The 15,124-nt window shown below is 42.9% G+C and overlaps 1 protein-coding gene across 1 annotated transcript; it reads left to right on the top strand.

Moving 5' to 3' along the window:
- Positions 1-8,576: 8,576 nt before the first annotated feature.
- Positions 8,577-10,735, top strand: LOC306937248 (P2Y purinoceptor 12-like; the record flags this gene model as incomplete). Its single annotated transcript, XM_079520915.1, has 3 exons — positions 8,577-8,764; positions 8,995-9,362; positions 10,282-10,735. The coding sequence occupies exons 1-3, from the start codon at positions 8,585-8,587 to the stop codon at positions 10,733-10,735; spliced, it is 1,002 nt and encodes a 333-aa protein (XP_079377041.1). The 5' UTR covers positions 8,577-8,584.
- Positions 10,736-15,124: the final 4,389 nt, after the last annotated feature.

The following is a 15,124-nucleotide window of genomic DNA, read 5'->3' as shown; positions in this document are numbered from 1 at the left end:
TTGCACAAAGCGGCCTCCTGGTGGCGCTATAACAGGCCGTTCTGGAAAATGTGGGGCAGAGGTTCATTGTTGGCATCCAGGGAGTGTGTGTGCAAAGTTTGGCATCGACCGGGTTAACGGTGCCGGAGATTAGCTGGTAACAGACGGACGGAAGGACACACACACACACGGACACACACACACACACACGGACGGAGTGCAAAACATACTCTCTCCCCATGCCTTCGGCCTGGTGGAGACAATTATAACTATTGTTATAGAACTGGTGGACAAGAGAAGGAAACTACTAGCATCAATAAATAAGTCACACCCATGGTGAACGATTAGTGAAAACATGAGGAAGAAAACAGAATAATATTTCATTACTGGTGGAGGTTTGCCAAAAGGAAATGGTAAGAACAACCCTCCTGCATTTAACCCATCCTAACTAAGTAACGCTGGGCGCTACGGGGCAGCACCTCAGAGAGCAGGTAGAAGTCAAGTGTCTTAAGTTCTCAGAAACACTGCAGGGTTTCGAAAAACATGCGTCTGCCAACTCTGTCAAAATACGGGCAATGTGCGTCACAAACTCACAATGACAATCCCCTGAGGAGAACATTTCAGGAACATAAGGCTGACGGTTCAAATCTGTCTGCCGCACGTCCAAAACATAAAAGGTGACTAAATATGTGCATATATCAAACCGGAAATGGCTATATAATAGCCACATTTGTATTCTCTCTTGTTTTCATCTTTTTTCTCTCTTCTCTTTTTTCTTCTTTCTTCAGACAAACACTATCCATTCTTTATGTATTAACAATTAACTTATTAACTAAGTATGGTATTTACAATTTATAATGTGCTGTTCTGCTGAGTATGACCAGCAAAAGAGTAAACATTGCATCATGCCTTTTATAGGACAGCTGTGCTCTTCAAAAAAGATGCATATGAACCTAAACAAGGAACACGTCTGATCTTCAACGCTACAGCCTTCAGGGAGTAACCCCAACCCTTGCAGTGGCTCCAGACTACACATTGTGCATGTTAAGGCATCTGTCCCCAGAGGTAAATACCGTGCATTGATGTTATTATAGTGACATTTGAATGCACCGTGAAAAATAACTTGCACAGTCGTTAATTTACGCGTCCTGATATACGAGCTTATGTGGGGGCCAATAATGGCTTGTGGGGGGCCAATAAGGGCTTGTGTGGGGGGAAAACAAGGGCTTATTTGGGGGGCAAATAAGGGCTTGTGGGGGGCAAATAAGGGCTTGTGTGGGGGCCAATAAGGGCTTGTGTGGGGGACCAATAAGGGCTTGTGTGGGGGGAGAATAAGGGCTTATGTGTGGGGGCAAATAAGGGCTTATGTGGGGGGCCAATAAGGGCTTGTGTGGGGGGCAAATAAGGGCTTGTGTGGGGGGCAAATAAGGGCTTGTGTGGGGGGCAATAAGGGCTTATGTGGGGGCCAATAAGGGCTTGTGTGGGGGACCAATAAGGACTTGTGTGGGGGGAGAATAAGGGCTTGTGTGGGGGGCAAATAAGGGCTTGTGTGGGGGGCAAATAAGGGCTTATGTGTGGGGGCAAATAAGGGCTTATGTGGGGGGCCAATAAGGGCTTGTGTGGGGGGCAAATAAGGGCTTGTGTGGGGGGCAAATAAGGGCTTGTGTGGGGGGGGCAATAAGGGCTTATGTGGGGGCCAATAAGGGCTTGTGTGGGGGACCAATAAGGGCTTGTGTGGGGGGAGAATAAGGGCTTGTGTGGGGGGCAAATAAGGGCTTGTGTGGGGGGGCAAATAAGGGCTTGTGTGGGGGAGAATAAGGGCTTGTGTGGGGGGCAAATAAGGGCTTGTGTGGGGGGCAAATAAGGGCTTGTGTGGGGGGGCAATAAGGGCTTATGTGGGGGCCAATAAGGGCTTGTGTGGGGGACCAATAAGGGCTTGTGTCATTGTGTCATAAGTGCCATTGGCCCTTCAAGACGAACATTTGACAAGTAATGATAAATTCCACTATCATAATGAATCATCTTTTAATCTGCCATCAGTCAGTTTTAGTTTCAGACTAATGAGAACATATTGCTTAAATATTTTACTGTCCAATGACATGAAATGGCACAAGGGAAGGACTCCACAAAAAAACCACCGCCAAAAATCGGCGCGCGCGCCCACACATGTGCCCTTTTCTGGAGTTTGAGCCCCTGCCCCCCCAGTGCTCTCTGCACAGCCCTGCTTAAACAAATCGTCCAAAAAACATATTTTTCCATATTATTACATACATTCACATACAACATTCATCCAACACAACAATACTACACAAAACACCAACTCATGATCCGTCTATCTATTACATTTGAGGAGTAAGAGGCAAACACCGTGTTTCCCTCAAAGTCTTCCACGTCCACCCTCAGCTGATACTTTTTGTTGTTGGTAAGGATGTGCATGTTCTCCAGTCCCAGCCAGTAGGCTACTAGATTAATACCCATGCTTTGTACTGAGCATGCAGGGTCTGTAGAAGTTCACAGTGCCGTCCACTCTTCTCTGGATGACTGTCCAGTTCCCTCCATCTGTGTCCATGTCACAGTAGACCTTGGCAGATGCAGTAGTGGGGTAGATGGAGTGCACATCACTCTGTTTGGAGAAGGTTTATTTTTTTTTTGTAGATTTCCACACATTCCATAACCAGGTTGAGATCACAATGAGGATTACAGTCGACTGGTACACCCATGAGTGACAGAACAGAACGGCAAGTATCATCATCATCTTGAAGTCTTGAAGATGTCAACTGGTTGTTCAGATCAAAGGACTTCTGAGTGTGATGCATATAAGCTCCAGTAGAATGTTCAATGCGGTCTGAGTTTCATTTATAGTTAAGAATGGTATTATTAGTATTCAGTCACCACACACCCACCCCTGTTTCCCCTCACTGTATATATTTATTTTCCCTTTTTACCTCCTATGATGATTTATTTTTTACTATATAGTTGTGTATATTCGTACGTCTCTAAATGTTTTGATGAATTGAAAATGGTGGGCCCTATTGTAAACAAGTGTAATGCTTTATGGTGTCGTCCACTCACTGTTAACAGTTTTTGTATTGAGTTGTACTTGAAATGTACTGTAATTCTGCAAACTGTTAATAAATCAATCAATCAATCAATCAATCAATCAATCAAAACCATGTTGTGGATGACATATATAGGTTATGAATGATGTTTTGACATTATATAGGCCTGTCTGCCTGTGTGTAGTGGTAACGCACGCACACACACACACACACACACACACACACACACACACACACATGGTTGGTTGGTCCGTTCAGGAGAACGCCTGTGCGTGGTATCTTTTAAAGTGGGGAGACTGGTGCACAGTCAGCCACCACACTGTCCTTGACAGAGAGAAGGCCAGGGTCCAATGGCAAGGAAACCAAGACAATTGGGGGCCCATCTTTGCTGCAGCCTTCTTCCGCCTGTATGTCCGTTGTGGAGCTTCTCTGCTGCCATCATCCGCACACTCCGCCGTTGAGGTCTTGTTTTGGATCGCTCTTCGTCTGGAACCTCCCCCTCGACCTTACCGCCATGGGTGACCCTACCAGGAGCTAAACTAAGCTCCCGACGGCATCGCTCTCAGGTTCATTGGAACACACAAGGCTCTCCACCACGGCAAGGTGGCGATCCAAGGAGAACTACTACTACTACTACACACACACACACACACACACACACACACACACACACACACACACACACACACACACACACACACACACACACACACCCACCTGCCCTCAAAGTAGAGCAGGCCACAAGCATCAAGTTATGCCAATTATGAAGAAGTGAGAGGGGAAAATGAGCGTGTGAAATGGCAAGTGCAGCGTGTGTGTGGCGTGTGTGTGATGAGGTTACATTGTGTGACTAATTATCACTCTCAAATGGTGATACTTGGCACCCCTGCAATGCCCATTAACTACCTTACTGGGAACTAGCTTGTGTGTGGAATGCGAACACAGACACAGAGAGACTTCCTGTAACACTGACTGACTGAGCAGGATTGACAGCATCAAAATGCCTAAATTGCAATTACGTAGTTATCCGATGCCAGACATCATAGGCAAATGAAAGGCATATGCGTTTGCATGCATGTGTCCACCCACGTCCACACTGCACTCATGCACGCACACACGCACGCATATGGGTGAGTAAAGAGGCTGTTACTTCCTTTTGGAGGTGGGTGAGTATATAATATGACGGCTGCATGCTGTGTGAGAGTTTCGGCCATCAGCAGAGCTTTGCTGCTTTTCCTCTTCTGTCTGTGAGGCTGGGACTTTGAATGAAAACACAGGTAAGGATGATCCAGACACTTTTTTGGTGACCGTCCCTCAAAATGGCATCCTAGGCGGCCGCCTAGGTCACTATTATAGGAGGCACCAGCTCTGGGTAGGAGAGAGATGTTGATGAAAAAGTGTCTTCCTAACGGCCGGGCTCCACCGGGCGCGTCAGCGTCGCGTCTCCGTCACCGTCAGGGAATGTTCCCTTTTTAATCAATGAAGGGTGGCTCCACTGCCCGCGTTGACGGAGACGCGACGCGTGCATTAAAATTGAACCGGTGCGTTTTTTGACGCGACGCAGACGCAACGCAACGCGTCCGGTGGAGCCCTGGCGTAACTGCGTTCTGTTTTTGCATTGATCTTGTGTGCTTATACTGCTGTTGCTATGACACCCACATTTCCCAAGGATAATGGTCTGTCTATTCATAAGTAGCTTAATGGTCTTTCTTATTAATCTATACCAGCATGAGTGTATAATCACAAAACAAAAACATCTTTCGATGTTTTACTATAACCTACACATGATCGTTAGTGTAGTGGAGCTAATGTAATAGAAATATGAATGTACATTTTCACAAGCTTCTCTTGTCCATACAAACATTGGACCCCATTTACAGCAGTCATCATTACTTGAAAATTTAAAAATGCCCATTGCTTATTGCCTAATTTGCAAGATACATGTAGTCTGAGCACTGTTATTCACAACATAATGTCAGATGATTGACCTGGACAAACTGGTTTAGCTGGCAGGCTCATTTGCTTATCATATTTGGATAAACTCTTTCTTGGAAAAGATGGTCTATGGTCAAGGACTGTTGTGTTTTTATAGCAGAATGTAGTTTTCTCTGAGCTGGTATACTTTGTCACAGCCTTATTGGTGCCATCAGACACAACGTGCTTGGCCATGTTCACCGGGGATTAGGCCATCAGCAGAGCTTTGCTCCTTTTCCTCTTCTGTCTGTGATGCTGGGACTGAGGCTGAGACTTTGAATGAAAACACACGTAAGGATGATGCAGACACTTTTTTGGCGACATCCCCTCAAAATGACATCCTAGGCGGCCGCCTATAGGTCACTATTATAGGAGGCACTAGCTCTATGTAGGAAAGTGTCTTCTTAACAATGTTGTGAGCTCAGAGAATTGATACAGCAGGTCCCATTGTGAAACACAATGCAGACTTGACTTCATTCTCCTAAATGGAATAGTGCATTCATAAAGCTATATAAATGTAAGGCCCTTTACCACTCATTCATTTCACACACATTCAGACATACGCCAAAGGCAAAGGCAGAGAAACCATGTTAAGGCACCAGCCTTGCATGGAGAGAGAGAAGAGACTGCATGGTGAGGCTAGAAAAGATGTGACTGGTGTGAAGGCGAACAAGTCTTTCCTACACTAGCCCAGGCAGCGTACTATAACATTGGGGATATAGAGCGTCGCAGTCCCGCCTCCTACCCTGGACCAGGAAATGAAACCCAATGCATTTTTCCCATAGACATTTCTTAAAGTATTTATTTAAAGACGGTTACGCCGCGGACAAAGCCAACTCGAGTCGTGACAACTCATGACAACACAAACAATATTTTGGACCAAACAAATAATTACAAAGAAGAAAAACAACAAAAAAGTGTTGTAACCTGCCGTTTTTTTCTTCCTTCTAATTATTTGTTTGGTCCAAAATATTGTTTGTGTTGTCATGAGTTGTCACGACTCGAGTTGGCTTTGTCCACGGCGTAACCGTCTTTAAATAAATACTTTAAGAAATGTCTATGAGGAAAATGCATTGGGTTTCATTTCCTGGTCCAGGGTAGGAGGCGGGACTGCGACGCTCTATAGCCTCTAATATTAGCTACACAGTATACATTTCTATATATCTTTGAAAAAAACAACAAACAAACAACAACAGAGAAATAGATATTGCTATTTTAATGGAATTAGGTGCATGTAGCCTATGGGGCTCTAATATTCGCTACACACTACACAGTATATTTCTATCTATCTTTGAAAAAAAATAGAGAATAGATATTGCAATTTAATGGAATTAGAAATGGGGAGGCGGAGGCAGGGCCGCGGGAAGGTATTTACAGTAGGAGGTGCTGAACGTTTAGGAGGGGGTGCGCACGTGTAAGCGCGCACCGCAAAATGCGCGTGCACACACCTCATGCACGCACATTTGTGCATTTTCACACGGAAAAGTGGCTTTTACTTTTCCTCTCTCCACACGCAAGTTATATGAACAAACATTTTGATCAATATTTTATTTCATTGAGACACTTCAGCTCAGATTGACCATAGACCATTTATTGCAAAGCTATTGCATGTGAGTATGGCGGTGTTGCTATGCTCATGTGATATCAGATGATCTGTGTATCTAGACACAGGTCTGATATCACATTTGATATCTCCAATTATCTGTGCACCAAGACACAGCTCTGATATTAACGATCCCCCAGAGCAGAGCCAAAGATACAATAATCCATGAACAACATTACACATGACATCTATTTAGCCCTTGCCTTTTCATCTTATTATAGACAACTAATTCAAATGTGTAGGCTATAATTATGAAACAATCTAATAATAATAAAAACATTATTTATGATTAACATACTGATGATTGCACCTGACTTGATAAGGCAAAATGGTTGAAATTCTTCCATGTAAACAAATACATATGGCTGAGATTTCAGTTCTTTATTTCTTGTTCTCAGTTCTCTATTTGCTGGAAAGTTCTAGTCAAATGATTTGTGGTTTGCCACCAAGTTCCCTTTATTCACTATCACTGCATATAGTTGTACAATATGTCTTTTGTGTCATGCCGTCTGTTCCTAAACTCATTTAACTGATGTCTTGTCTCATTAGTAGTAGCTTAATAAACCTCCTAGCAAACATCCTCACCTGACATTAATGAGCATGTCATCCCGACACTTCACCAGTCACCAAAATAATTCAAACTAATTATTTAAATATTTTGATATATTGTAGACATTATAACCAACATAAAAAAATGTCACAGACATGGACAAGTCTTGCCAGTCTTGTACGGACATGTTGATGACCCCTGGAACAAACAGACACATGCAATTAACCAGAATTAGGCGCAGATACTGTGATACATACAGCATATTTATTAGGCATAGTAACAGAAAGGGGCGCTGCCCGGGCTAGTGTAAGAAAGACTTGTTTGCGGTGTGAAGGGTGAATCAGGCACATGGTCCTGGACAGTCAGCTGTCCTCCAAGACACGCATTGCAGTGATCACTCCAGTAGCTTTGTAGATTTGTGTTCTTAGAAAACAATATTTCTGTCATCATTTATAATTGAAAGCAAAAAAAGGGCCAAATAGGTTCCATCAGTTTTGTCAGGATATGTTTTTTGGACCCAGAAGCGGACGGAAACAGGCTGAAGGTTAAACAGGGTGTCAAATATCATGTCCTGGCAAACAACAAATCCAATATCCAGCAAGCAAAAGGGCGGTCAACATCCAGATTCCAGGCATATAGGTCTTCAAAAACAAACTAAACTGAATGCAGGCAAACTGGTACGTGGGACTGAGGAGCAGAGAATAAGCAGGGTTTTAAGCAGTTGTCGAAAGTAACTAAGTGCATTTCCTTAAGTACTGTACGTAAGTACAGTTTTGAGGTATTTGTACCTTTACAGCAAATTTTGAATTCCGGACTTTTAGTTTTAAGAGGATTTCTATATTGCAGTATTGATACTTTTACTCAGAAGTGTAGCCTCCATTGGGCCACTCGGGCATATAGGCCCAGTCAATTGAGATCTTGATGGACGTCATGACTCAAATTGTTGTGTATTACTAGTCCGTCTGACACCTTGATCGGGTTGATCAAGTTACTGCACAACAGTTACTGCACAACACCCATGCAGCCAATACATGACTATTGTGCAGCAAAATGCAGTACCAGCGCCGGTCAGGAATAAATAAATAAATAAGTAAATAAATAGCATCCCTGAAAAGTGCGGGGACATTCAGACCCAAATGACCCCCCCCCCCCCCCCCCCCCCCTCCGCTCAGTCACACCCACAGACAGGCCCAGGCCAGAACCAAAACTCAGACTGTATTCCTGACAAGTTTTGAGTGGATGAAAGAAGTGCACGACCTGGCAGAGCAAAGACAAAACATACTCTCTCCCCAAGCCTTCGGCCTGGTGGAGACAAAAAAAACAATAATATTTACCATATATTTACAGGTTTTCTTTTCTCCCTCACATTAAATTCATTCCTCTACTGTCCTCTTTTTCCACTCCACCAAGGTTGTAGAGATGAACTCCACAGCGTCCAACAACACCATCAGGTGCGGTCCAGAGTACGTGATCACTGTGGTTTTCCCCTGCCTGTACAGCGTCGTGTTTCTAGTGGCCCTGGCACTGAACAGCCTGGCTGCATGGGTCTTCTTCAACATCCCCTCTAACTCCACATTTGTGGTCTATCTAAAGAATATGGTGAGTGAAGGCAAAGGTAAAACAGCAACTCTCAACCTGTGGATGGAGTCTAAAATCTTTTTTTTTGTTATGTTGTTCTTTTGTGTCACTGCCTTTGGCGTATCTTATAGTACTTCTCTTACTCTGAAACTGTATTTTAACTGCTATGCTGCCTCTGGCAAATTAATTTCTTCCCACCTGTATCAATACAGCTCTCTACCTATCAAATATCAAATCTCCTTCGCCAACAGGTCGTGGCTGACATTCTCATGACTCTGACCATCCCCGTGAAGGTGCTGTACTATGCAGGCGTCAGCCCCTTGGACCTGTGTGTGGCCTATTGCCGCTACTCGACCAAAGTGTTCTACCTCTCCATGTACACCAGCATCGCTTTCCTGGGCCTCATTAGTCTGGACCGCTACCTGAGTATAGTCTGGCCATTCGGGGAATACGCTGTGCAGAAGGTCAGGGTGGGTCAGGCGCTGAGTGCCGCCGTGTGGCTGGTGTTGTCATCTCTAGCGATAGCAAACATCGTCCTGACTAACAAGCCACCACCGCGGCTCGTGGTTGCAGGCGAACTGAAATGTGGCTCCCTGATGAGCGAGCATGGTCTGGTCGTGTATAAGGCATCCATCTACCTTAGTCAGGTAACTCACGCATGCAAACTTGGTGATATATTTTAGCATTACTGTAGCATTTTAACATCACTCTAACATAGTTACGAGTCCTAATCTCTAAGGAACAGATTAGAGCGCAATGGAAAAGATCCTAAAAAGGGTGCTGTGTTTTTTCTTTTTTTTGACATGGGTTCCCGGATTTGTCACGGCCCAAAAATGTAATATATTTTCCAATGGTATAGGCATAAAGTTATACAGAATTTCTGCACTCATAGAAGACAAATTGTTTTCTCCTATACCACCAAGCTTTTTCATACAATACAGACACTTGTATGTTTTATACATTGTAATTTTTATACATTGTAATTGTAAGCTATTTTTTGTTGTGAAGAATCACGCTGAATATATTCTTCTTACAGCTTAATGTCTAATATCCTGTACACACTTATTTGGGTGTAACCTACTTATTTAGGTGGATAAACTGGATATGTAGGATATAGATATTTATAGATATTTATTTGAGTGGTGCAAACCACTCCAACAACTGGCTTTGTACCCGTGTACCCGTGTTTGTTCGTACCAAAAAAACGAGCATGGTTGCTATGGTTAGTGTGTGACGTCACTGACATAGCTGATCAGACTATATAAGACCTTGCACCACTCAGTTCACACGGGTGTGATTTTTTTAGATATAAATAACAAAAAATGTGTTTTTAGTTCAATGTTTGTTTTAAAAACACCATTGACAATGAAGGGAAAGTTTACATCATCTTGTCCCTAACACAAACATGAAATGCCATTAACAATAAAGATAATTTAATGTTTATTTTGTCACCGTTTGTTTTACATCACCATTACATAGCGCTCCTCACTTCACATGGGTGTGATTTTTTAATTCTCTTCCCCACAAAAACGATGGAGCTTGGACAAAAACATTTTTTCCCCCACTGTTTTACACATGTTCTTTCTGCTGATGTATTGTGTCCAGGTGGTGTTCTGGTGCACACTGGCTCTGATGGTGGTCTGCTACTCGTTCATCAGCAGGACGGTGTACAAGTCCTACAAAGCCTCCATGAGCAGCAGCTCCGAAGCGGCCTGTCGCAAAATCAAAGCCAAGGTCTTTGTGGTAGTAGTGGTGTTCTTTGTCTGCTTCGCCCCCTTCCACATTTACCTCGTTCCCTACATACTGACCCAAACCCGAAACACCGCGAGCCGTGGCTGCAGAGAAAAGATCACCATGCACAATGCCGACTACACCACCGTTTGGCTGTCGACCACAAACGCGTGTCTGGATCCACTCATCTACGTATTCCTTTGCAAGAAGTTCAGGGCACGACTGGTGGCCACACTGACATGCAAGGCCCTCCCACCATAATGGTCACTGGATCTCAACGCAGTTAATAAGCCTATCTCACAGCCCCCTTTCCACGCCCCCTTCCGGTAGATAGTGGTGTCATTTAACATTAGCATTTACACATTTTTTTCTCTGGAGAATCTAAGTACATTTCCTAATGTAAAAATGTGACAGACCAATATTATTATGAAGCAAACAAGATGGTAAATCAGCTCGAACAGATAGAACAAAAACATTTTTTTACAAAAATGTTTAGATTTACATTATCGTGAGAACCATGGCTTCCATTTTTGCATTGCAACTTTTCAGGACTAGAAAGCCTGCAGTTTCTATTAGCTTGTATTCCCCATCGATGATGTCACTGGAGGACGGTTTCTGAACTGCCCACAGCCCTCCTATCTATGAGACAAAGACCGAGTAGAAAATAATTGCGCCATTTTTTCACGATTATTAGTGAGGACCAATTATATGAAGATAGGTTGAAAAGTGGTGAAGCGTCCTTTAGTTTAAGACTTAAGATTTCAGCACCACGGTGCATGGCGGACCCACTTCAACTAATTAACTAAAATGTTTACAAGAATTGGCAAGGCAGCCAAACAGTTCCAAGCAGGCCTAGGCTACAAGTTCTATTTAAGGGCATGATATAAGCAGGCTAAGTGAACGTCAATTAATAACATCACATTATTGCAGGGAGTGACAGTACTGTAAGTATAAGCCTTGCCGAGCCATGAGGCCCATAGGGCAGGAGCCTATCTCCTGTTTCTGTACCGTCAGGCAGCTTGATGCACATGTATACCCCCGGCCCCTATATGTCACAGGTACTTACCCCCAATCCAACCCTTGATGCCGAGTGCCAAGCAGGGAGGCCTTTGGTATGACCCGGCCAGCCGGGGATCGAACCCAGACCTCCCAGTCCCAGGGCGGACACTAACCACAAGTCCACTGAGCTGGTTACTGTACCCACAGTACCTGCCTACCTGTTAATGTTTCATTTTGGACAGCTGTTGTTGATGATTTTACCAGTGTGAGCCAGCATGAGACTTATACAATTAACTACTCACCTAATGTCACTGAGGTTCCATGTTTAATGTACTTCCAACGTGTGTGTAAACATTGTTTAAGTCACAGATGCATGGTTTCCATATCGTAAATATATATGAACTTTGCTAAAAGCTTGTGTTTAATCCATGTGGGTTCTTGTTTACTACTTGGTTAGACTAGCTTGCAATCATAACAACTGTCATGGCAGCTTGGCTATGATGAACAAAACTGACTTCCTCTTCAAAATAAGAGCCACTAGTGGTAATGATTATACTCAACACTATAGTTTCATTTATAAGTCTACTTACAGGACGTAGATAGACATTTGTTGGACCCTGAGATAATGGTTTGAATGGGCCTGCTGCTGTTCCAAGAGGCCGGGCTTGCAAACTACACTCTATATAGTCTATACAGCAATGAGAAGCCTATAGCTATTTGTACTTTCTCAACATAATTGGAGGGTCAGACATCTTCATCATTTAGAATTAGATTGATCACACCTTTGAATGGACAACATCATTGATGTTGTGAATGATCAGAGGTGGAAAATGTATTACATTTATTTACCTAAATACAAGTATCAACACTCTGTTACAAGTAAAAGTTCCCATGCTCAAAAATGTCTTGAGTAAAAGTACAAGAGTATTTGCAATAAAATACACTGAAAGTAAAAAATAAAGATTTTGCAGAATGTCCCACTCGCTCTAGGTCGTCCTCAGACGAGCCCTCCATCGTTGCTTCCAGTCATCCCGGTTCTCCATACTCTGGCCAGCTCGTTGGTGCTTTGCGCTCCTGCGTCGTTCTTGAGTACATCCACGTATGTTAGCGTGGGATGTCCTCGTGACCGGTGCCCGTGTGTTGGTTCCCACAGCACTAGTTTGCTGGCTGGCAGCTCTTGGTGTCTTTGGCAGTGTCCTGCTAGTCTCATTCTCCTGGCTCTCTCAAATACATTTATTTGTTTATTTTAAATTGCAGATCTACAAGCTCACAATATCACATCAAGACATGTGTGAGCTTGTTAGATTAGCTATTTTCAAATACCCAATGTATATAGGGCTGAAGTGGTTGTGTAATAATCCAATTCAAAATGTTGTAGTGTAGTAAAAAATACAATATTTAACTCTGAGATGTAATGAAGTAGAAGTAAATGTATTGGTAATTAAACACTCCAATAAAAAAACTAAATTCTCAAAAGTGGGAAATGTGGGATAGTGGGAAATATATTGAGGTCAAATACATGTGCCATGTAACAAACACACGTCCACGTTCATCGTATTGAGGGCCTGCAAAACAACACAATGGGATTTAAGTCGGGCAACCGTGGGATGGAAATGTTACACTTGGGTGTATAAATGCAGTGGGTCCATAGTACATGAACTATAATTATAACTCGAACATTTGTGTAGCCTATAAATCTGGCCATGTCAGGCTTAACATATTTTGAGAAGCATGTATGTAATGTGTTCTCTTATAAATTACAGAAAGGCATTAGGTCCAAAGAGGAGTATAACTGGTCTCATTCCATACACAATGTCATCATTAACAGCCTAACAGGTGATCTATTTCTATTCTATAACCAGTGACCATTAGCAAGTTTGATCACTGCATTTTGGAATGTGTTGTCTAATCAATCGTGGGCCTGAAACTAATTTCACACATCCGAGTGCTCCACATTCCTTTTATGTGCAGTGACATGTTGGCATGGCAGATTGCTTACAAATGTCCAGCATAATAAAGCCCTTTATTATAATGTCCCTAATGATGTCACATTCTGATCATATGTGAAAACACTGTACTACATTATGATACAAAATAACGACCTGATGTTGCGTTCACACGGGCAGATGAAACGATACAGTCTACCATTCATTGTCAATGGAAGCCAGCGATGGCCGATGAGGCAGCGGAGCGGTCTTGATACCGGAAGGTCGCCAGTTCGAATCCCCGGACCGGCACGTTCAAATTACCACCGCTGAAGTGCCCTTGAGCAAGGCATTGAACCCCAACCATGAAATATTCTATGAGCAGGGCGTGGCTGTAAACAAGCATCTCAAGCTTAGTCCACTTACCCTGGGTAAACAAAGAACTTTGCTTTTACATGATCATGACGTTGCAAAGACGCAATTAAATTCAACTCACAACGCATCTTTGAATAGTTTCATCAGCCCCTCTGCACGCAATGTTACTGCTCTCGCAGTATTTCTCTCATGGCGCCGATTAATCATGTTTCTTCTATATGCAAATGTAGTTTTCCCCAGTATAGTAGCCTATGTGACAAACAAGAAGCCATTCTGTAATTTGACAAGTTTTGCTTTCAGTACTGTTCATGTTGCAATAATTCCCAAATTATAGTTTGATGTAGACAGGCATACATGCCAGTATTGTATTAACTAACTTAGTTTAAATTAATATAGTGGGAAATCTCTCTTTAATTAATTAAGACAGTTAGGGGCGGTAGTGGCTCAGGGGTAGAGTGGCTGGATGGCAACCGCAAGGTTGCCAGTTCAAACCCCGGCTCCCCCAGAGTTAGTGTCGAAGTGTCCTTGAGCAAGACACTGAACCCCTAATTGCTCCTGATGTGCTGGTTGGTGCCTTGCATGGTTTCCGTTGCCATCAGTGTATGAATGAATGGGTGAATGTAATGCACAATCTATGAAAAGCGCCTTGAATAAAAGCGCTATATAAATGTACCATTTACCATTTTAAGGGATAACGGTTATGGGTTGGCCATCTCTATAGTCCAAAGTTATATTCCTAATGAATGCTTTGGTCATGTAAACAATTGAGGAATAGGAATACTTGTATTCAGGTTCCATGTAAACAGTTGGGTATGTTCGGAATGAATTAATTAATTGTCTCCACCAGGCCGAAGGCATGGGGAGAGAGTATGTTTTGCACTCCGTCCTTGTGTGTGTGTGTGTGTGTGTGTGCGTCCATCCGTCCTTCCGTCCGTCTGTTACCAGCTATTTTGATGAATTGAACATTGTGGACCCTATTGGAAACAAGTACATGGCCCATAGCACTTACCCTACCCCCTTAGACAGCACTTTTTAGACTTAGATAGCATTTGATACAGACTTATAGCATGTTATGTAGACAGCACAATAATTGCATTGTATGTAGTCATAGCACTTCATAGTATATATGTACAGCATAGTATAGTATATATGTATAGTTTATATGTACAGTGTCATTATATAGATATGTTCTAGCTACGTTCTTAGCTTACGCATGTTTCTTGATAAATGCTTTTTATATATGTGATGTATTCCCATGCTTTTGTTCTTGCTAAATGTAAATCGCTCTGGATTAAGAGCGTCTGCTAAATGCCTAAATTGTAAATTGTAAGTATAATGCTTAATTGGGTCG

Source organism: Electrona antarctica, assembly GCF_951216825.1.
Source record: "Electrona antarctica genome assembly, chromosome: 14".
In the NCBI taxonomy this organism is placed as follows: domain Eukaryota; kingdom Metazoa; phylum Chordata; class Actinopteri; order Myctophiformes; family Myctophidae; genus Electrona; species Electrona antarctica.
The sequence above is the reverse complement of the archived record's forward strand: the minus strand, read 5'-3'. Positions and strand labels throughout refer to the sequence as shown.